This window comes from Phoca vitulina, unplaced genomic scaffold (assembly GCF_004348235.1).
Source record: "Phoca vitulina isolate PV1807 unplaced genomic scaffold, GSC_HSeal_1.0 scaffold2, whole genome shotgun sequence".
Classification (NCBI taxonomy): Eukaryota; Metazoa; Chordata; class Mammalia; order Carnivora; family Phocidae; genus Phoca; species Phoca vitulina.
Window position 1 is genome coordinate 39,662,009 of NW_022589705.1, and position 22,239 is coordinate 39,684,247.

General features: G+C 37.6%; 1 protein-coding gene, 1 non-coding gene and 1 pseudogene across 6 annotated transcripts in view; 2 read left to right on the forward strand and 1 right to left on the reverse strand.

The window, feature by feature from the left end:
- Positions 1 to 22,239, forward strand: part of SLC44A5 (solute carrier family 44 member 5) — a 351,239-nt gene that overhangs the window by 46,527 nt on the left and 282,473 nt on the right. Inside the window, exon 1 of one of the 5 annotated variants that reach the window (XM_032425941.1) lies at positions 5,832 to 8,921. The exons of the other annotated variants lie outside the window; for them this stretch is intronic. Coding sequence (XP_032281832.1) covers positions 8,909 to 8,921 — 13 coding nt within the window. The 5' untranslated portion in view covers positions 5,832 to 8,908. Of the gene's footprint in view, positions 1 to 5,831; positions 8,922 to 22,239 lie in introns of those variants that run through there. 5 annotated transcript variants of the gene reach the window in all.
- LOC116626937 lies at positions 12,225 to 12,327 on the forward strand. Its single transcript, XR_004298375.1, has one exon. It is a non-coding gene; the product is annotated as a U6 spliceosomal RNA (small nuclear RNA).
- Positions 20,418 to 20,550, reverse strand: LOC116627279 (annotated as a pseudogene).

The window sequence follows — 22,239 nt, forward strand, 5'->3', positions numbered from 1 at the left end:
TGGGGAACTGTGTCTTATTCCTCCTTGCTCTTCCAGCCTCTTGCATAGTGAGTGGTGTAGCTGCAAATTGGCAGTCCATATAAACAGCCTTCTTAGGTGAAGCCCAAACTTTTTCTTCCCCCTCTACTGTCTCCATTATCACCACTTATTGATTTATTCAAGTCAGACACTTGAGAGATGTTTGTTTGCTATTTAAAAAAAATCTTTGTTTAGGTATAAGTTATATACAGTAATACTCATCCATTCTAAGTATACAGATCAGTGACTTTGAAAAATGTATAGACCTATATAACTATCAAACCATTTGATATAGAACATTTCATCTCTGCAAAAAGTTCACTTTTGTACCTTTGACTATATAAGACTGACTCAAATGGCCAGTCTCTTGCACTAACTTTTGTTCTAGGCAACCACTGATCTGATATCTATCAATATGTAATGTTTTTGTCTGATTTAAACTTTCATATAATTTAAATTATTCAGCATGTACTCTTTTGGTTCATTTCTTTCACCCAGCATAATGTTTGTGAGGTCCAACCATATTGCATTGATTTGTCCTTTTAATTGGGGATGTTTAGTCCATTTACATTTACTATAATTATTGGAATAATTGGGTTTAATTATACTATATTGCTATTTTTTTCATTCTGTTTCTTCTGTGTTTTCTTCTTTTATGACTTCTTGGGGTTAATTGAATTTTTAATGTCCCATTTTATTTCCTCTATTGGCTTCTTAGCTATACATTTTATTATTATTATTGTTATTATTTTAGAGGGCAGAGGGGCAGAGGGGCGGAGGGAGACAGAGAATCTTAAGCAGACTCCACGCCCAGTGCAGGCCCGATGTGGTGCTCGATCTCACAACCATGAGATCACAACGTGAGCCAAAATCAAGAGTCAGACGCTTAACCAACCACCAGGCACCCTTATTATTATTTCTTAAATCCTTGTTTTAGGGCTTACAGTATGTATCCTTAACATGGCATAGTCTATTTAAAGGCAATATTCTACCTTTTCATATTTCCTACTTCCTTTTCACATATCCCACTTCTCATTTCACAAATGTAAAATGTTAATTATTATTATTCTATTTATACCCTCTCTCAAATTCACTTTTTCATTTAAAACCACTCAAATGACTGTTGTTCATTCTTTTCTGTTACAAAATTTAAACTCTTTACATGGCTTATCAAATCCATTATGTTTTGGGCCTTGTCCATATCTCTAACGACTTTTGCTGCCACTTTACCTCCAAGAATACTGATTTTTCTTAAAATTCTTCAAGCACAGCTTGCTGTTTCAAACCTCTGTGTCTTATATATATTGTTCCTTCTGTTTGGAATACCTATCCCCTTTTGCCATTGGAAGAATTTTTCTGAGGAATTGTATGCCTGTGAAACTTTTCCTGGCCCCTCTCTTTCCAGGCAGAATTAATCATTCTCTGCTCTGCTCTACTTCTGTGCTTTACGCTTATTCAGATGCTTCTTGTGCACCACTTCAAATTTTCTTAGCCCTTGTATTCCAGCCCATGACTGCAGTGACAATTTCCGTGAAGATGCTGTCCATCTTCATGCAGGAACAGTCTGACAGTGCCCTGCTTCAGGCCTGTGCAATTTTACCTCTCACTGGTCCCCCCCCTCCCCTGACATCCCCCATGGATTCTTTACTTGATGGTGAAGTTGCATGGGACACCTCTGGGATTTTGCTCAGTACTCATGCATGTGCAACCCAGGAGTGGTGGGGAGTTAATGCCCTGAGGAACAACCTTGACCAGTGAAGAGCAGAGTAATGTATAAATGCTGCCCGCCCCCCCCCCCCCCCCCAGGAGGTTATCAGGGTGTTCTGTAAGACTGAGTATCCAGCCATCTGTATGGGTAGCTAGTCAACTCAATAATGAATCTTTTTCTGACTCTCCTTCCTTCTCTGGTTTGCTCCCTCTTTCCTAACTCTTATTCCCTAAATCACACTCCTTTGTCTTAGGCTCTGTATTCTGGGGAACCCAGGCTGAGAAAATACAATTATTACTTGTAGAACACTGTATTGTATTTATTTAAATGTGTGTTGCTCCCTCTAGACCAGTGATTTTTTAAACATCTCAGAGCAGTAATATCTTATATCAACCCCCAAAACACAGAACTGGTAAACGGAGAGCAATTCTGGTTGAAATTAGAATGGAACAGAAGCTTTGAAAAACAAACAACAACAACAAAAACAATGTACTAATTAAGCTGTGAACTTCATGATTTAGAAAATATGTCTTATTAATCTTTGACTCCTCAGAACCTGGTATAGTGGCTGGTCCCCAGCAGGTAGTCAATAATGTTTGTTAAATTGAATTAAATTGAACTGAGGGGAACTGAGGTCTAGAAAATATGATTTTATTTGGGCTACAGTGATTATGGATACAAGAAAAAAGAAAACAGAAATATAGTTCTAATACTTTTCCTGGAAACATGAGGTTTATTAGAAAAGACAATAAAACTTCTTCTGCAAGCGTGTTTTCTCATTCTTGACTTGGTATGCTAATCTTCAAACTGTTGTCCTGTTTTTTTTTTTTTTCTTTTGCTATATACCAGCAGTAATAGATTTAAATTGAGTTTTTAAAAATCCCCTACATATATACAATGGAATATTACTCAGCAGAAAGGATGAATACCTACCATTTACATAGATGTGGTTGGAACTGGAGGGGATTATGCTAAGTGAAATAAGTCAATCAGAGAAAGACAGTTTCACTCATGTGGAATATAAGAAGTAGCACATAAGATCATAGGGGAAGGGAGGGAAAACTGAATGGGAAGAAATCAGAGAGGGAGACAAACCATGAGAGACTCTTGACTCTGGGAAAAACTGAGGGTTACGGAAGGAGAGGTAGGTGGGGGGGGGGCGATGGGCATTAAGGAGGGCATGTGATGTGATGAGCACTGGGTGTTATACACAACTGATGAATCATTGAACACTACATCAGAAACTAATGATGTACTATATGTTGGCTAATTGAATTTAAATAAAAAATCCCCTACATTCTTTAAATTGTTTATTAACAAAAGTGAAAGGGATGGGAAAGTTATGTATAATTACTCCACAGTCACAAATGTGGAACAGGTGAGATAGAGAGCTAATTTCTAGAAAGTAAATATGCCACTACAAAATCGAAGAGTTGGAAGCTCCTCTTACATCCTGTTATTATAATCAATACTGAATTGTGTCATCATTTCCTAAAAGTGACAGAAACTCCAGAAGGATAGCTATCATGAGCAAGGTTTTCTTGGCATTCTGAGATGGGGAAAAAAAACCCAAATGAAAAAAGCTGCTCAGGAAATTTATGCATTAAAAAAGTATATTTTTAAAGTGCACTTCTGTATGTAATTTGTATAAAGTATTTTGCTTATTGACTGATTCGTCAATCCACTCCCTCGCTCACTCACCCATCATAATGGTATTGAGGTTGGCACACAGAAACCCTACATGAGAGTCTGTTCTTTACCATCAGTCAATGGATTTTTTTGTCAATAATTTTTCTTTAAACAAGAACTTTAAACTTTTATGGGTAATTAATGCCTGATTTCTATCTTCTTTATTGTAAAAAATGGGCATATTTATCAGATTTTTGAACAAAATATAGTCTTAACAGCCATCCATCCAATATCGACATAAATGTCAATCACACCTATTTTGTGCTAAGTGCTGAGGATTCAGTAGTGAATATAATTTATGAATATTAGACATGGCACAGCTGATTAATGAGACACAGTCATATATAGAGGCTAAGTGACTTGCCCAAGATAACAGAGCTTGTGAGTAAATTATTCCTCAGAATATATAAGATTATTTTAGATACGGCTTTTATTGGCATTAAGCCTCCAAGCATTACTGAGTGATAAACTATGAAAATAGCCAGTTGCAAAAGTAGTTACACAAATAAGAAAACACGAAAAAGGAAATTAGAAGGGGGAGATTTAGGGTTAGATTGGGATGAAGTGGGAAAAAAAAAATTTGGTTTCATTTCAGTTCATCTGGAAATTTTTCGAACTTGGATTTTCCCCCCTACTGGATTGCATATGGTTTGCATATAAAAAATATGTAATATATTGCATATAAAAAATAAAAACATAGGGGTGCCTGGGTGGCTCAGTCGTTAAGCATCTGCCTTCAGCTCGGGTCATGATCCCAGGGTCCTGGGATCGAGCCCCACATCGGGCTCCCTGCTCCACGGGAAGCCTGTTTCTCCCTCTCCCACTCCCCCTGCTTGTGTTCCCTCTCTCGCTGTGTCTCTCTCTGTCAAATAAGTAAATAAAATCTTTAAAAATAAATAAATAAAACATAATATTTATTGAGAGCCTAACATGTGCCAGGCACTTTAATATATATTAACTCATTGAATATTTACCAGTACTCTGTGAAATATTGTATTCTTAAATCTGGATGGCTGTTTCAGCCTGGTGTTACAGTGTACATGTCGGAGTGATTCTCATTGCCCAGAGTCTGACACACAGTTTCAGGTTCAGAAACTGGGTTATTATGTGGTCACCCAGAGGTTAATAGGCCCAGGCAAATTGATTCCTTCTAGCTAAACTTACAAGGGTCTGATTATAAACCAGAACATCAATTTACAAGTCTCTATGAAGAAATTAACTAACAAGTAGTCTAGAATACTCATGTCAGTTTGTCAGCACATTTTATTTCCTGTGGGAAAGGAAGCTTGGAAAATAAAATTAAGGACAGGAAGATGCCAAGGAAGAATAAAATTAGAAGAAAATGCGTTGGGTGCTTTTAATAAGGAAATTGTTATGCCATTATTTGAGCCTAGTGTGCCTTCTCCACCATAGGACTGTACTTATCTGGCTAAGGGATCTGAATATGGTTTTCAGTCAGTCAGGTCCCTCTCTCAATATGTCTCTGAAAATGGCCAATTATAGCCTCAGCTGCAGCAAGACAGAGCAGATTGGGAGAGTCTGAGATTGTTCAAAACCAGAGCAGGCCAAGCTTCTGCAGGTGCTAGAAGGAGGAACAGAGACGCAGCGTACAGAATAAGTATAGTAGTCAGGACAAAGATTATAACAATAATAGTAATCTCTAACAACGATTGAAGATTTATTATGTGTTAGAAATTGTGCTAAGAACTTTATATCAATTACATAATTTAATTCTCAGAACAACCATCTAAGGTAAATACCATTAGTATTCCTGTTTTATAGATGAAGAAACTGAAGTCTAGAAAAGTTAAAGTAATACACTAGAAAGTAAACATTTCTTAACATAGGGTAGTCCAGATGGGGTTGGGGGCATCTCAGGGTTACCAGGTCCAAAGTTGAGGTCTTGATTTCTTCTTAAAACGTGTTCATCCTCTAGGTCCGATGCTTCTGAATACTTCTAGGTCCCTCTCCCCCTTCTTCCTGTCGTCTGTGCCTCCCTCTCTCCACCTTGGTTCCTGACATCAGCAAATCCTGTCAATTTTACTTCCAAAATATGCAGTGGATCTTTCCCCTTTCCACCATCGCTACTGTCACTGTTCTAGTGCAGTTATGGAAACCACTGGTCTAGTTTCTGTTTCTATGAATTTGCCTATTCTAGACATTTCATATAAATAGGATTGTACATTTATGACCTTTTGTGTCTGGCTTCTTTCACTAGGCATAATGTTTTCAAGGTTCAGCCATGATGTAACATGTATTGGTGCTTAATTTTTTTATGGCTGAATAATATTCCCTTGTATGGATATATTATATATTGTTTATTCATTCTTTTTGATGGACATTTAGGTTGCTTCCACTTTGACTATTATGAAAAATGGTGCTATGAATGTTTGTGTACATGTTTTTATTTGAAAGCCTGTTTTCAACTTGCCAGAGTAATCTTTTAAAAATGAAAATCATGTGGTTTTCCTACTTAGAAGCCTTCAATAGCTTCTCACTAGAATTATATTATATTATAATCTAAAATCTTTTCCATGGCCCACAAGGGTTTGCAGGATCTCCCTCTCCTTTCTCAGGTAAGCATTTTTCCTCTTCCCTCCATATATTCCAGCCCCACTGGCTTCCATTTAGTTCCTCCAACTCCCTAAGCTTTTTAGGGTATTCACACTTGTTATACTTTGGCCTGAAATGCTCTTTCCAGTGCTTTTCATGGCTAGTACTCTTTCATCCTTCAAATCTTCATCCTCAGTGTTAATTTCTCAGAGATGCTTTCCCTGATTAAACTCCATTATTTCCTATTTGTTTCCTTATATTTTTATACCTTGTAATCATATGCTTGTTTCTTTGTGAACCCTCTTACTGTTTGTTGCCCTCAGAGGAATACAGTTCCTTAAGTTCAGGAGTTAAAGTACACCCTTTTTTTAAAGCACTACTATCTGCACATGTGTTTAGCAAAATATTTGACATAGAAGAGGTACTTCGTAAATGTTTGTTGAATAAATGCGAAAGATCACAGGTGTTGGAAGTGAGAGAGAGTAATTCAACATGTAGTGGCAGAGCTATATGAACAAGAAGGAAGAGCAAGATGGTGGAGAATTTTCAGTTACACTGATATTTAAAGATCTAGGCAGGGGGTTGGTCGACAGATAGGGAAGGACAATTGTTGGTTCAAGATGGGGAAATTTGGTCAAGAAGTCAAGAGCCGAACCTCTGGATGTAAAGTAAAAGTTAAGAAAAAAGAGCATGTTTAATTTGATGTCAGTTCTAGAGAGGCTGGCTAAATTTCACCAGTCTAAAATCAGGATTGCTTCTAGAAACCAGGCTGGGACTAAGGTTGCAGCCATAGCTTTTGGGAGGGGAAGGATGCAAAAGATGGGGAACATGGCAGGACTTGACAAACCCATTATAGAAATACGAATGAGCCTTTAATTGTTTAGTTGCTTAATAGTAAACACATTTTAAAAGATTATTGAATTTCAGAGAGTTAACATCCTAAACATTTTTTTTTCCACTGAGGTTATTGAATCAATCCATTTTCTGAGGGTTACATTTTGATTCTTGTCTGAACACAAAATTGAACTAGTGGAATAGAAGGTTCCTGGTCCTTAAATTATAGGATTGGGCTAAGTCTTCCTTATTCTCTGCCGTGTGATGAATGAAATGTGATAAAAATGAGAATTAGTTTGTATAAACCAGAGATATATTAACAAGATTCTTGGATAGGAGTTAGACATTTTCCAGGACTAATTAGGTAGCACTGTCATGAGGCAGGGTTAGTCTTGGATTATAATTAGAAGTTTGAAGCAAGACTTAGAAATTTCAAACAAAGTTTTATGAAGTAGGAAAAGGGTTAAATGGAGCAGTAAGAAATGTCAGTTCTGGGCTTCTTAACATGTAACATTGAGACTGTAAAATTTTTAAAAATGTGATAACATTTAAACAAATAGATTTAAAAATAACTTGAAATGTCTTGAATTTGGACATACTTATGGGAATACAAATACGAATCAAGGAGAACTTTAAGAGAAAAGAATGGTTACATCAACTAATAGACATAGAAGGAATAATGGAAGTAGAAAAAAATCACTATTTTGGAACCACTGTGGAAACAATTGACTCAGAAGAATAATCAATGGATGATAAAAGTCTGAAGAAGAATGGCATATATATATATATATATATATATAAAATATATAATATAAGTAATCAGAATACCTCCGCAGAGATTACTTAATTGCAAAGTAAGAAATGGTAGTCTATAGAGGGGAAACCTGACTGACACCACCTTACAGGGTGCTCAAAGTTGATATCACCTGTGACAGAAACACTGAGATTTGATTCCTGATGTGATGCATTGAGAAAGTTAAAACATGGTTTATGTAGTAGTCTTGCCCAAAATGCATAACTGGAATCTAATCATGTGGAAACAGATTAGACAGACCCAAAGGCATATTCTTCAAAATAACTACTCTGGTACTTCTGGAAAATTGTCATGAAAAGAAAAGCGTGAAGAATTGTTCCAGATAAAGGGGACTAACAAGATATGCCAACTACATGTAATGTGTGATCTTGGATCTGGATGAGAGAAAAATTATGTAAAGGACATTATTGAGAAAATTGGAGAAAAATGACCATATGTGAGATAAAAATGGTATATAGATCTTGTCAAAATATACATAAAAGATTTTGATAATTATACTATAGTATAATGGAAGATGTTAACAGTAGGAGAAGCTGGGTGAAGAGTATATAGAACTGTCTGTACTATTTTTGCATCTTTTCTGTAAGTCTAAAATTATTTCAAAATAAAAATTTAAGAGACATACGTAGAAAAAGGACAGACAGGAAAAACGACCAAATTTTAGTAGTGATTTCTACCTGGTAAAATTAGCTTTTCCCTTTCATTAAAAAATACTTTTTTGTAACAAGTTTTCACGGTGAGTTATGTGTTGTATAATCATTAAAAATACTTAGCCTAAAATTAGGGAAAGAAAAACTAAACTCAAAAGAAAAATGCCACCTACTACAGCCAATTTGTTGACCAGCATGGCAGCTAAACATAAAAACATAAATGCGAGTGTTGAAAAAAAGGTACATAAAAGTGGAAGACAGGATAGAGAAATCAACTGGTTAGGGATGCGTCTTACAGGTGGCTGCGAAGTGTGAGACTAGCTAATAAAAATAAGGACTGAGATTTAGGAGGCTGTGGCAGAGAGAATTTTATTTCAGTAGTAACGAGGAGAACACAGTTTCCTTCAAAGAGAGTAGATACATGCAGTATTTTATGTGTTAGAAGAGAATTAGGCTAAATCTCCAGGTTTTTAGGGAGTGTAAATTATGGTTGTGAGAGTATTCCCCAAATGTAGGTTTTTTAATAAGTTAAAACCACTTGCTTTAGATAATTATCTTCATACTTGTTTTTATCACAGACTCCTTTCTAAGCAAGTCAACTTGGCAGTGATTCAGGCATCCTCCTGAAGAGACAGCCTCTTAATGAGTGACGAAGGTAATCACCTACTCCAATTAAGTCCCTCTTGCTCGGGACTTTTGCGTAACATGTTATTTGTTCAGTATTAAATAAGGACAATAGAGAAATGGATGTACGCTGTGGTGTAATTAGGGGTCTCACCTGAAAAACTGCAGCATGTTAGTCATTACGGTTCTCCATCTTTTCCTATCTCAAGACCTCTGAGACGCACGACATCCTCTCTTCTGTGCCTGGGGCCTCCTGATAGCAGGGGCAGGTGTGGGGAGCAGGGGCTAGGTAGTTTGTAAAAGCAAGATCCCCAGGCATACTCAAGTCACTTCTGAAATGGCTCCCTTTTTCCTGTGTCGTTGCCCCTCCCTGAAGAGTTATGGCTAGAACTGGAATCGTTAACCTTTACTTTAGAGGATTATTATTTTCAGCTCCCTTGCTCATATTGTGACACAGCTAGAGCTTGCTCCTTAGAGAAGCAACATACTGTCACTTGTTCCTTGGAGAGGGACCATCGGGCTCCACTTCAAATTTTAACCCCGATTCCTACTATTTCTATCGCCATAATTAAGTTTTAAGCCCCTGGCAGGCACAGACCAGGTCTTACCCAACTTTTTTACCCTCTTCAGGCCTAGGATTTTACTTTTGAAAAGATAGTTACTTAGTAAATGTTTATTGAAAATGAATACTGTTTTCCTTAAGGACACATTTTATTCCTTCATGAAGGAAAATGTATTCCTAGCTATGAAAAAAAAGTAAAATGTTGCCTGAGTACAAATTAAAATGGAAGATCTAGAATGTGTAGCTTAAAGCTAAGCCACAGCTTTGATCTTTGGGCTGAGTGTTTTGGAAAGATCAAAAGGGTTATTAAAAATAAGATCTAAAGATCTAACACGATGCTTAAAAAGGGCGCAAGAATGTGTCTAAATCTATATAGGTTCCTGAAGGCTGTGAGTGCATTGTAGTATGTGGCTGGCCACCGACAGGAACCCCTGCTCCCATGAACATGTTCCTGGGCATTGTGCATCCAGAGACTCTGCCCTGCGAGCGGGGATTATAGTTGTTCCTCAAGTATGGGAACTGGGGACTAGCCAAGTCACAGGACATTTTCTTTTATGCAGACATACAGTGTTCCTAACATACTCATGTCTGGGGCAGATGACTTTCATCTTTTAGGCCAGTTTGCTCATCTGTAAAAGAGAATAACAGTAATTATCTTACAGACCAAGGTCTGTGAGATTAAATTGGCACAGGGCCTGAGAGGTAGTATGTATATGCTGAAGAAATGGTGGTTTTTACGATTGTTCACAAATTATAATTCAGAAATGTGTTACAAATGGTTGAGTGTGGTTGAAATAGAACTACTAGGGCTGTATTTTACTTCAACTACATTGTAGTTTAAATTAGTTTATGTGAGCCAAGAGCAAAGCATTGCTACCATGTCTAACAATGCTTTAAGGAAAATAATTTCTCAGAGCTATACGACTGGCATGCTCCTGGACTCTTAGAGCCATGATGCACTTGTACGTTGAGTGTTACCTAGCCCTTTACCACGTTGCTCGTTTAATATTTATCTCTCTTCTCTGAATATTGGCTACCGATAATCTAGAAGAGACATCACAACTTCCACCATCAGAAAGAAACCATTTCATTCACCGTAACACCCACTTTTTTCACTTCCATTAATCGATACTTCTGTTGGCCTCCATTTGATGTCAAGTAGCTTCCAGGCCTTAGATTGTAAATTAATAAGTGACTTTCTCTATAGCATTTATAAGTCAAACTCCTTGGGCTTGAGTCATTACTCAGCTCAGTCTGTAAGGACATTTACTTTTTATTTTTTAATCCCATTTTGGGGGAAGTTTTAACATGTAATAAATGAGAAAAAAAACTATGATGATTAGAAATCTGTAGCAAAAGTCATAGGAAATAGTACAGGTTCTGGCAAGAACTTGTCCATTCAGAGGACAAACACGTGTACTCTTGTTAAAGCAGAGCAGAGACGCTGCAGGATCACCACCACCACCACCACCATCAGTACAAAATATTCCATAAACAAAATTACCTGTGAAGGTGCGCTAGGTGTCATAATAAGAGAAGCACATCAAGAACCAATGACCAAGAATTACTTACACAGAATTGACAGATGTGAAACAAATATCTCGATATGGGCACTCTAGTTTTCATGATATACAAGTAAGGTACAAATGAAATTTTGGCGTGTCACAAAGGCTAATTAGGTGACTGAAGTCGAGATTAGAGATAAAATTTAAGACTTTTATGTTTGTCAGGTTGATCTATATCAGTAACAATGTGACTTTGTTCTTTTGAGTTTGTCAGGGGATAGGGCATTTCAGTTTTGGTGGCCACCAGGACAGGATATCAGGACAGAGGCATGGAGAGGGATGGCTGTTATTCTTTGGAGTGGGTTCTTCAAGGAGGACCGGACTCTGGGGGAGCCCGGTGCTAGTACCTGGTGCTAATGCCTCGTGCTGCATTTCCAGAATGTGCCATTGGGGGGGGGCACATGGAGGGGAACACCAGTATTTTTATACATGTAGCTCTAGGCAGTGTATGGCTTCAGGGACAACAAAGAGGAATGCCAATGCCAGAGATAACCAAAGGGCAAATGATCTAGCACCAAAAATCGCCTCAGAGAGGAAAAATAAATTTCGCCTGTTGTGAAACTGATGTGAATTTTATGTTTTTAAGTGCACATGTTAGCAACAAAACCAGCAAACATTTAAATAGGATTTTCAAGCTGACAGTTGACTCAGAATTTCTACGTTAGCTTAAATGGGAGTGCCTCGATTCACTCCTCATTCAATTCAATTCAATCGAAAGGAGGCCTTTATAGTAGGTCTTAAAGCACACTGAGGATTTATTTGTATTAACATCTTAATTTTGCTAAATGCCAATAAATGCTATGCCTTAGAGTCACTCTTCTGTTAGAAATTGCCTTAAAGAAAATGTTTTATTGTAAAATTTAAGAATTATATTGTGACTCATATTTCCAGAAGCCAAGGTGCTATTTCGGCATTTATCTCTACATGGACAAATGCATCTAGATCTAGATCTACATCTGTAGCCATATCTGTATCTATCTGTTGTCCAGTGGTCACACTCTCAAACATACTTAGAGAAAATAGAAATGGACATGTTTAGATTGAGTTGATAAGATTAAAAATCATAGAAAAATTAAGCATTCACACATACTTAAGAAAAAAGGACTGGAGGTAAAGGCAATAACACTTTTTCTTCCAGCCTAAGGCAAACATAGTTGATCAAGACCCATCTGTTTGTTCACAGATTTTCTATTCTACTTCTCTGGTTGACCTCACATCTATAGCACATATAATAACACTGAAATATTACAGAGATTAGCATAGCCCCTGTGCCAAGATGACTCACAAATTTGTAAAGTTGGCATATTTTTGCATAGTTAATGATGTTTTTCTTTGGGTTCTCACCGCATATTGTATACACATTGGCTGTCATCTTTCCGTATTATAATTTTTTGTTTACTTCTCTCTCTCATGAAACAGAATTCCCCAAAGAAGGAAATTATTCCTTTTTTAATTTAAAAAAAATTTTACACTCCACATGGGGCTCAAATTCATGACTCCAAAATCAAGAGTCACATGCTCTACCAAATGAGCCAGCCTGGCACACCAGGAAATTATTCTTTGGATCCATAGTGGCTAGCATAGCGTCTGGCTTCTAGAAAGTACCAGAAAATCTTTAATGAATGATTAAAAGATTTCATAGTCTGTGAATAAGAAACATGAAACAAATCTTTGTATTCATCATGCTCATCCAGAAATTGATTCTGAAACAGTTAATCCTTTTCTTCACTCCTCACCTTGTCTTCCTGATGACAGAATTTCTATTTTAGTGTGATGCCCACATGGCCACCTCCTGTTGATAACTAGTAGGCATAACTCAGTTTCATGATGGACAGATGGACAAGCCTGCTGTTGTTCTTAGCCATGAGACTGTTACTGCTTATTCTCTTAGATGCATCAACATGTCTCGCTTCCCCTTTTTTTATTAATTTTTTATTGCAGGACTATACATATTTGCTCCTAACACTGCCTTGCTATATTTGTAATATCAGAAGCCCACAAGCAGACTCTGGAAGACAGATTAGCAGAAATATTTTGAGAGGTGCATGTTAATCTAACACAAAAGAAGAGGACTCTATGGAAAAGAGGCCATAAAATATTGCTATTATCCAACTGAATAGGGGTGGATCTTCCTCTTTCTCTTCTAACATAGTGAGATTGACTGGAATAAAAATAAAGTTGCAATATATTTCTGGGAAAAGGGATCCAGATTATGCTACCAATTTGAATTTTTCAGCTAGAGGACTGCAAAGTCATTCATTGAAATTTTATATGTAATTACATATATGAATAGTAGCTGCTTCAAATTAATTATATAAATTATAATTCATAGACTTAACATTGGCATGTTACTTAATTTTTTATTTTTTAAAATTTAAAAAAAGATTTATTTATTTATTTGAGAGAGAGAGAGTGTGCGCGCGTGAGCGCATGAGCAGGGGGAGGGGCAGAGGGAGAGAGAGAATCTCAAGCAGACTCTTCACCAAGTGTGGAGCCTGATGTGGGGCTGAAACCCACCACCTTGAGCTGAAATCAGGAGTTGGATGCTTAACTGACTGAGCCACCCAGGTGCCTCTACTCTCTTGTTACTTAATTTTTTAAACCACATACAGCATTCAAAAGCATTTTAACATGGGTATCTTCTTTATAAGAAAAAAGGAAATGGGGGAAGAAAATTATTTACTTAGTTTCTCTCATGGGACAGGCATTTTTATGCCTTTTCCAATGTTTTTCATGTAATCTTTAGAACTAAGCTGTGAAATACATTGTATGATTATTTTATAAAAGAGAAAACAAGAACTCAATGATAGTAATTTGTTCATGGTCACAGAGCTAGGAATGACAAAACTAATAACAAGGCAAGTGTTTCCAACTCAAATTTATTCTCGGCTTACTGTGTTAGATTAGCCAGGATACAGTAAATTTTCAAGGAATTTGGATTTTAATTATATAAATAGCAGTGTCTTAAAGGATTTTCCATGTTGTGAATGGGATATCTTAGAAACTAATTTCTTCTAAGTTGGGTAGGGTACTTGTCCCCTTTTCCAGATGCATAAGTGGGTTAATTGCAAAAAACAATTCAATAATGTGCTGCAGGGGAAGTGATTTCTGAATTTTTGGAATGCCTAAGCCAGAAAGCAGAGTGCTCCAGTATTTCCAAACATGCCTCAGGAACTACTGTTCTGCTTTCTAGAAGTCATGATTTGTCTTGTCTATCCTGTTTGCCTTCAGGATCCATGCCTGGGCTACCATGATGGGGTCTGACCAGAGCTCTTGGTTTCATTCTTGTTTTGACTAAACTCATGGACCACCAGTGATCTCAGTTGACAAGGGGGTTTGAGGTGAAAATCACTCTAGCTTTCCAGGGTGCTGTTAGCAAGCATCAGTTTGTGGCTAGATTTCTCTGAGGCCCATTGGGATTGTCCCTGTGTATATCTAGACCCTAGGACAACCCTCGAACTGACTGCCTTTTTTGTGGAACAGGGGCAGTACAGGCCTTGAACTTCCTCCGTGTGTTTCAGCACACACTTCTCCCCCTCTGGTGTGGTGGCAGTGTCCATGCTGAAGAGAAGAGAGTCTGTACATTTGCTCCTTTCCTCATCCTACCATCAAATATGAGTCGGACTCACTTTCTCAGGGTGGAAGGATAGACTATGGGACCAACTGCTGGTACCTTGCAACTGAGTAACATAGTCGCTAAAATGAATTAACTCTGCAAAGTAACAGAACTGCCAGTCATCCTGGTTTCCTTGGGTAAAGCAGACAGTGCCAGAGGCAATTTCTAACTGTGTTAGATGATGGTTTCTCCCCCCAGATCAGCTGCAATTATAGTATACCTAAAAATGAGGGTTAATCAAGACAGAATTATCAATGGGCTAGGTAAAATTTGACAAGTCACTTTCATTCCAACTGAGTTGCAAAGATGATTGCAATATTTGGAAACTGTGCTTTAGGAAGAGGATCTGGAAAATTATAATTCTAAAATGTGAGCATATTTTCTGTGATGAGGAAATGGTCATTATCTATATTAAAATAGAGGTTTATTTGTCTCCATTATCTCTTTTTTTCATATTCCTTTAAATACATTTTTCTTGTAATTTAAATTTAGTGATTAAGCTATACTTATAATAATGCATTGCCATTAATGAGAGAAATGTCACCTTTAAAAAGTTGATTCAGTAGTATAAGTTATTTTGGGACTGGATTTGAGCCCAGTTCTTTAATGAAAACGATTTCCCTTTTCTTTTTCTAGGACAGTGGAATTAAAATAATCTGTTTTGTCTATTTCCAGTCATGACATATTCTAGGCTTAAGTAAATAAACCCAACTGAAAAATAACAGACTAACCAGCTCTGTCTATCACTTCACTCAAAACTGTCATTTTTCATTTCAAGGTTATATTCATGAGCATTAATATGAAAACTCTCTGTCAAAGGTTTGCTGTCTGTGTTTTGATTGCTTTAGAATGGAAACCTAAATACTGCATTTCAGAAATAAATGAGGAGGGTCAGTGGGGGGAATCCTGGAGAGGAGTTGGGAGGCTGGTTCTGGTCTTGGTCTTCTACCATGTATGTGCCCGGACAAGTCACTTTAAATTTCTTAGCATCAGTTTTCTTTGCTTTTAAAACCAAGAGGGTTAGACTAAGTTAGGATGGAAATAGGTGTCCTCTTGTCTGCTAGGTAATGGCTAGGAAATGGTGTCCTCTTGTCTGCTAGCCAATTGGTAATGGCTGCCTAGAAGGCCACATTGGGGATGATGGTGGGCCTCTTCCAGACCTAGCTGACAGGAGGACTGGGGGCAAGAAAGCCACTAATTTGCATTCCCTGAACTCAACAACTTCTTGGGTCATTCTCTGCTTCAATTTTGACTTTCATGATTTATTCTTAATCTTTCACTTCAAGAAAATGGTCTCCCCATACTTGAAAATATTTGAAAATTTGACAGCAAAGAGACATAGTCTTTGAATTTATCTAGTCAAAATGAGACTGATGTATTTAAAGGTACTTTGTAAAACACAGAGCACTGTTTTTGTTATTTGAGGACTACATGGTGAAATAATGGTAAGTTTTCCCATGACTCCTTTGAGGACTCCCTCCTCTCTAAGTTTTCATGAATGCTTATTGCATGACGGTTGCATCCTCTTTCAGTAAATTTAAATTTCAGTAAAGTTACTCTTTCTATTGATAATTAAGATAAGTAAGTGTAAAATTGTATAGTATAGACAGTAACACTGTAGACTGTAGTCATCAGAATTGTCAGGGAATATTAAGGAAATAGAACTTGAGCAGGGCCTAAAATGAACAGAAGTTAAATAAAAGAGCATTGTTAGGTATGGGACAGAATTTGAATAAAGCATGTAATAAGACATAAGCACAATTTGGAAGAGAAAACAGGAAGTATAGGCTATTGGGTTTCAATAAGAAAAGTTTGGATTGCTATAATATTAATATTGATAATTGTTAACATTTATTCATTCTTTTATCCCGCCAATTGAGTACTTCCAATGTGACAGACCCTGGACTAGACACTGGGGATACAGCTCTTAGCAAAATGGACAAAAATCCTTGATTTTATAGAACTTACATCCTAGTGGGAGAAGACAGATAATAAACAAAGCAATAAGTGAAATATGTTATGTGTTAGAGAGTAATAATTGCAAAGGAGAAAAATAAATCGGGGAAGAGAAAAGGGAATGGTAGGGGTGGGTTGCAATTTTGGACAGAGTGGCCATGAAGTCCTCACCGGGAGAATGACGATTGAGTAACGACCTGAAATACATCTCAGGCATTCTGCTAAGTGAGTTACATACAGGAAATCATTTAATTTTCATAGCAATTCTGTGAGAATAGGTACTATTATTATCCTCATTTTATAGATGAGAAGCTGAAACACAGACAGCTAAAATAATTCCTTAAGAGTGCACAGCACTTAAGTGTAAGAGCTGGGATTTAAATCTGGGAAGAGTTTATACTGTTAGTCTGTAAGACCCGATAACAAACGTCCTTGAAAAGGTTGTTCGAGGTCCAAGAATGATACTATTTTAGAGCCGGAGGGAAATTTACTGATTGTCTAATCCAGTAGTTTTCAAAGTATATCATAATCACCTGGAGAGCTGGTTAAAACCCAGGTTTCTGGGGAGCCTGGGTGGTTTAGTTGGTTAGGCGACTGTTCGTTTCAGGGAGCTCATGATCTCATGGGTTGTGAGACCGAGTCCTGTGTTGGGCTCCTGCTCGGCGAGGACGAGTCTGCTTGAAGATTCTCTCCCTCTGCTCCTCCCCCTACTCTCTCTGTCTCTCTCTCTCTCAAAATAAATAAATAAGTCTGTAAAAAAAACAAAACCAAAAAACCACAACCCAGATTTTGTTACCTTCTCACCAGTTTCTGAATCAGTACGTCTGGGTGAGGCCTGAGAATTCTCATTCTAACAAGTTTCCAGGTGAATCTGATAGCTGGACAGCACTTCGGGAATCATTTAGTCCAGTGGTTCTCAAACTTGGCTGCCCCTTAGGATCGCTTGGGGAGCTTTTAAGAACTACCCATTCCCTGGGCGCCTGGGTGGCTCAGTTGGTTGGGCGACTGCCTTCAGCTCAGGTCATGATCCTGGAGTCCCTGGATCGAGTCCCGCATCGGGCTCCCTGCTTGGCAGGGAGTCTGCTTCTCCCTCTGACCCTCCCCCCTCTCATGTGCTTGCTCTCTCTCATTCTCTCTCTCTCAAATAAATAAATAAAAAATCTTTAAAAAAAAAAAAAAAAAAAGAACTACCCATTCCCTATTGAAGGTGGTACTGACAGTCTGTATTTCATTGGTCTGGGCTGAGACTGTAATAGGATGATGTCAGTGACTGCAATATACATGGAGGATTAAATACCACTGGTCGGGTTTAACCCTCATTTTACAGATAAGGAAATTGAGGTCTCAAGAAAGTAACTCTTCCCTTCTTGTTTTGGCTCCTAGCATTCTGCTCATTGTTTCTTACTCACCTACTTGATACTCAGCTGTATAAAGTCAGGGGCTCTGTATCTATTTAGCATACAGTAAAGATTCAATAAATGTCTACTGTTGAGTTACTAATGTTGAAGGGAATGGGGCACCGCTAAAATTTTTTGGCCAGCAAAGTGATATATATTGAAAGTAATATTTTATTTATTTACTTATTATAAAGGTTTTATTTTTTAAAGATTTATTTATATCGAGAGAGGGAGAGAGAGCCCCTGAGTGGGGGGGGAGGGGCAGAGGGCGAGGGAGAGAGAGAATCTCAAGCAGACTCCCTGCTGAGTGTGGAGCTGATGCCAGGCTTGATCTCACGACCCATGAGATCATGACCTGAGCTGAAATAACAAGTTGGACGCTTAACTAAACCATCCAAGTGCCCCATAAGGACTTTATTTTTAAGTCATGTCTACACCCAATGTGGGGCTCAAACTTAGCAGCCCTGAGATCAGCAGTTCCATGCTCCACTCACTGAGTCAGCCAGGCACCCTGAAAGTAATATTTTAGGAGGATTTATTATTAGGAAGGATAAGATAAAGAGACTAGAGACATGATGATCTTCCTACTGCAGTGATTCTGTAGAGCCTTGCTACTCAACTTGTGATAGAGACCAGCAGCATCAGCATCACCTGAAGCCTTGTTAGCAATGCAGACTCTCCAGCCCCACCTCAGACCTACTGAGTCAGAAGCTACAGTTTTACAAGATTCCCAGTGAGATGCATGCACATACAAGTTTAAGAAGCACTGCTCTAGGACATCCTATGACCAATGCTGGACTTACAGGGTAGCCCTAGGGGATCAAAAAAACCCAGCAAATATGAATGGCTGGTCAGGTCAGCTTTTCCTTAAGCCTTTTCCTTGAGATTACCAATTCTCTGGGATCTTAACAGGTATTCAGTGGTCAAAAAGCTTTAGAAAATACCAGGTTAAACAAAGCTAAACAAGTTTCTTTATGGCCAGACTTCTTTTATCTTTTAATATGCTAATGTACTTTCTGAGTCTCCAAGAGAAAAACTGTATTACTTAGCTGCTTCTACACTTATTGATCATGGAAGCCAGTTTGGGAGGCATCTTTCCATGTTACTATTTTGTGTAGCACATCTTGGTAAAGTTGTAATATGTCCTTTGTGATATTTAGGGCCTCAGACATAAAATATTCTAGCCCCTAGGCAGGAAATGATCTTACATTTCCTAAATTTAATAGATGCCCAACCTTTCGATTGCTGGCCCAGGTATGTGCTTTCACTTCTGACTCACTTTCATTGGCTGAAGCCTATTTGGACAGAGTCATAGGATAGATTTGTGGGTTCTGTCAGTGCTGGTCTGAGGAAAATTTTAAGAGTTAGTTGCTGGTTATGATGTCTGATGGAAACAGGGAGGAGACACTGGAAAATGTTAAGGTCACTGGTAACATACTGAATTTTAGTTTGTGTGTAGCAGTAAAATCAGGGGGTATGACTGTGAGTGATTACTGGGTAAACAAAGAAGATAGAAAGAAATTTGATAGACAATTATGAGCCACAACATCTGTCAGCAAATTTATAGTCAAAAATAAAAAGAAGCAGATGAACAGATACTTTTGAGAACTAAGGTTGTTTGAGATTTAGGACAGTCCAAAATTGGTTTTTCACAGTTTATTTCCATTGATGCCTTTTTTGAAAATTGATGGCCCATTTTAACACTGACATGTTGATTATCCCGCATTTTTTTAACTCAGAAAGCATTTGATTTTAAATCACACTCACCAATAAACTACCTATATTTTGGATAGTGCTTTGTTTTACTTTTATGGTATCCTTGACAAGAAGTTTCACTTTTTCTTTTTCTTTCTTTTTTCGGTAGCAGTATACTCGCTGCTCTTCATGGTAAGAGGAATGAAAATACTTTCTCAATGATACACTTACTGTGGTCAGTAGCAACATCATTTTTAATTATTTTTCTTTTCTGTTAATAAACCTTTGGAAAGTATTTTTGATTTGGATCTGTCCTTTCAAAAGCTTTACTTTTTATTCCCTTTTCCTGACGTTAAAAAATGTCATTTCTTGCAAAATCAAGGGAGTACTGTTATTTCTACTTATGACATCAGTATACTTTTTCTTAGGAATTTTTCTCTTAAAAAATTTGATCTTCAAAAAATTTGATCTCACTTTAATGGGTAAATTTGGATATGGAAACCTTTTTGTTGTTGTTTTTTAGAGAGGAAGAGGGGAGGGGCAGAGGGAGAGGGAGAGAGAGAATCTTAAGCAGGCTCCATGCCCAATGTGGAGCTGATGCATGGCTCGATCTCACAACCCTGAGATCAGGACCTGAGCTGAAATCAAGAGTGGGATGCTTAACTGACTGAGCCACCCAGGTGCCTCTGGATATGTAAACATTTTAAACCTGATTCAACTCAGTTTCTCTTTATATAATGTACCCTTAGTTGACAATTTCCTGCACTTTCAGAAGAAATTTTAAAGAGAAAGGAAGAAAATTTTTCAATTAGCAATAATCGCTCCTCGGATAAACCTCATTGGCTACGATACTGCCACTGCGCAAAGCTTGAAAGGAAGAAAATTTTTGAAAAATCAAGCAGAATATATTGAATTAAAGTAGTCTTTGGTTTCAGAAACTTCTAGAAGATGTTGGTGTAGTTTCAACCCACTTTTTCTCCATGTCTAAAATCTACAGTTTCCACAACACTATGACAAGAATGGTGATCCGAGATTTTATAAGCTACTAACTCATCCCAAAGAAATTTAGTTTTTCTTATTTTACTAGATTTACTAAGACAGAAAAGTAGACTGAGGCATTACGGCAGCCTTTGGAAGGGATGCTAAAATGCTTGATCTGTCCTACTGGCGGGATAACAATGGTGGGAGATGCCATTTACTAGGCAATCCTGCCTCTTCAGTGGAGTGGGACAAGGGATATTTTAGCAGCTGAGTGACTACCTCTGAACAGGTGGAGAGGGCTAGATGGGTGCTATGAGAACACCAGCTGCTGAATTTTGGACAACATGGTGGCTTGTACCAACTACAAGCCCTTATAGTTGGTAGGAAAGAGATAATAGAGGCAGCAATTGTCCCACATGCTAAAGGTAATTTACTAGTGATCCTTATTTAATATACATGCTGAAGGTTGCCAATACTTAGTCTAGAAAGATGTTCAACAAGCATTGGAAATAGGGGTTCACATTAAGCCTTGGGTTACTAGACAATCCTATCACCCAAATATTTGTACAACATCGATCCAATAAAGTATTTATCAAGTATCATTAGAGGTCATGTTCTGAGCTAAGTGCTAGAATGCCAGGACAAGAAAAAGATAAATGTTACCATTGCCATCACATTGTTTGCTGACTAGCATGTGATGCAGACAAGTAAACAAGATGATATAACACAGTAATATGCCATGATAGGAGAAATAACAGGGAGCCATGATAGTATACAGAAGGGGGTACTTAGCTTTTAGTTAAGGAGCCAGAGAGGCAGAGGCATCTACATGAAGGATGACTAAGCACTGGATGGACCAAAAAGATTGGGCAGGAAGAAGCATTCTGGGCAGAGGAAAAAAGCATATACAGAAGCTCAGAGGAAGATCATAAGGAATGTTTCATCTAGAGCATACAAATCTTGGGAAGAAGGAGAAATGGTAGAAATGAGGTTAGAAAAGTAAACAGAGTCCTGACATACAGGGTTTTCTAAACATTTGGGCTTTATTATAGATGGAATAGAGAGCCATTGAAAGGTTTTCCAACAGAGAAATGATTTGATATGCATTTTAAGACAATGACTCTGGTGGCATTCAAGAGAATAGACCAGAGGGAGAGAATACTGGAGAGAATGAGACCAATGGGGAGACTGTTGCAGAAGTTTATATACTAGAAGATGGTAGCGTGTATTTCACAAATGATGGCATTCTTAATAGTTGGTGCTTTTGTAATCTTGCACACTAGACATTAAAGTTATTTATTCTTACTTTTATAAGATTAAAATGTTTGTTATTTTTAACTTTGTATTTCCCATTTTATAATTCTTTAAGAAACCATTCTTCTTTCTTCTTTCTTGTATCTTTGTTAATTATTATGTCTGTTGCTTCCTGAATATTCTGCTGTAAATGTCTTTTCTGCTCTTGACATGTATTTTCCACCTTTTGTCATTGTGATTTCTTTTTCTTTCTTTCTTTCTTTCTTTCTTTCTTTCTTTCTTTCTTTCTTTCTTTCTTTCTTTCTTTCTTTCTTTCTTTCTTT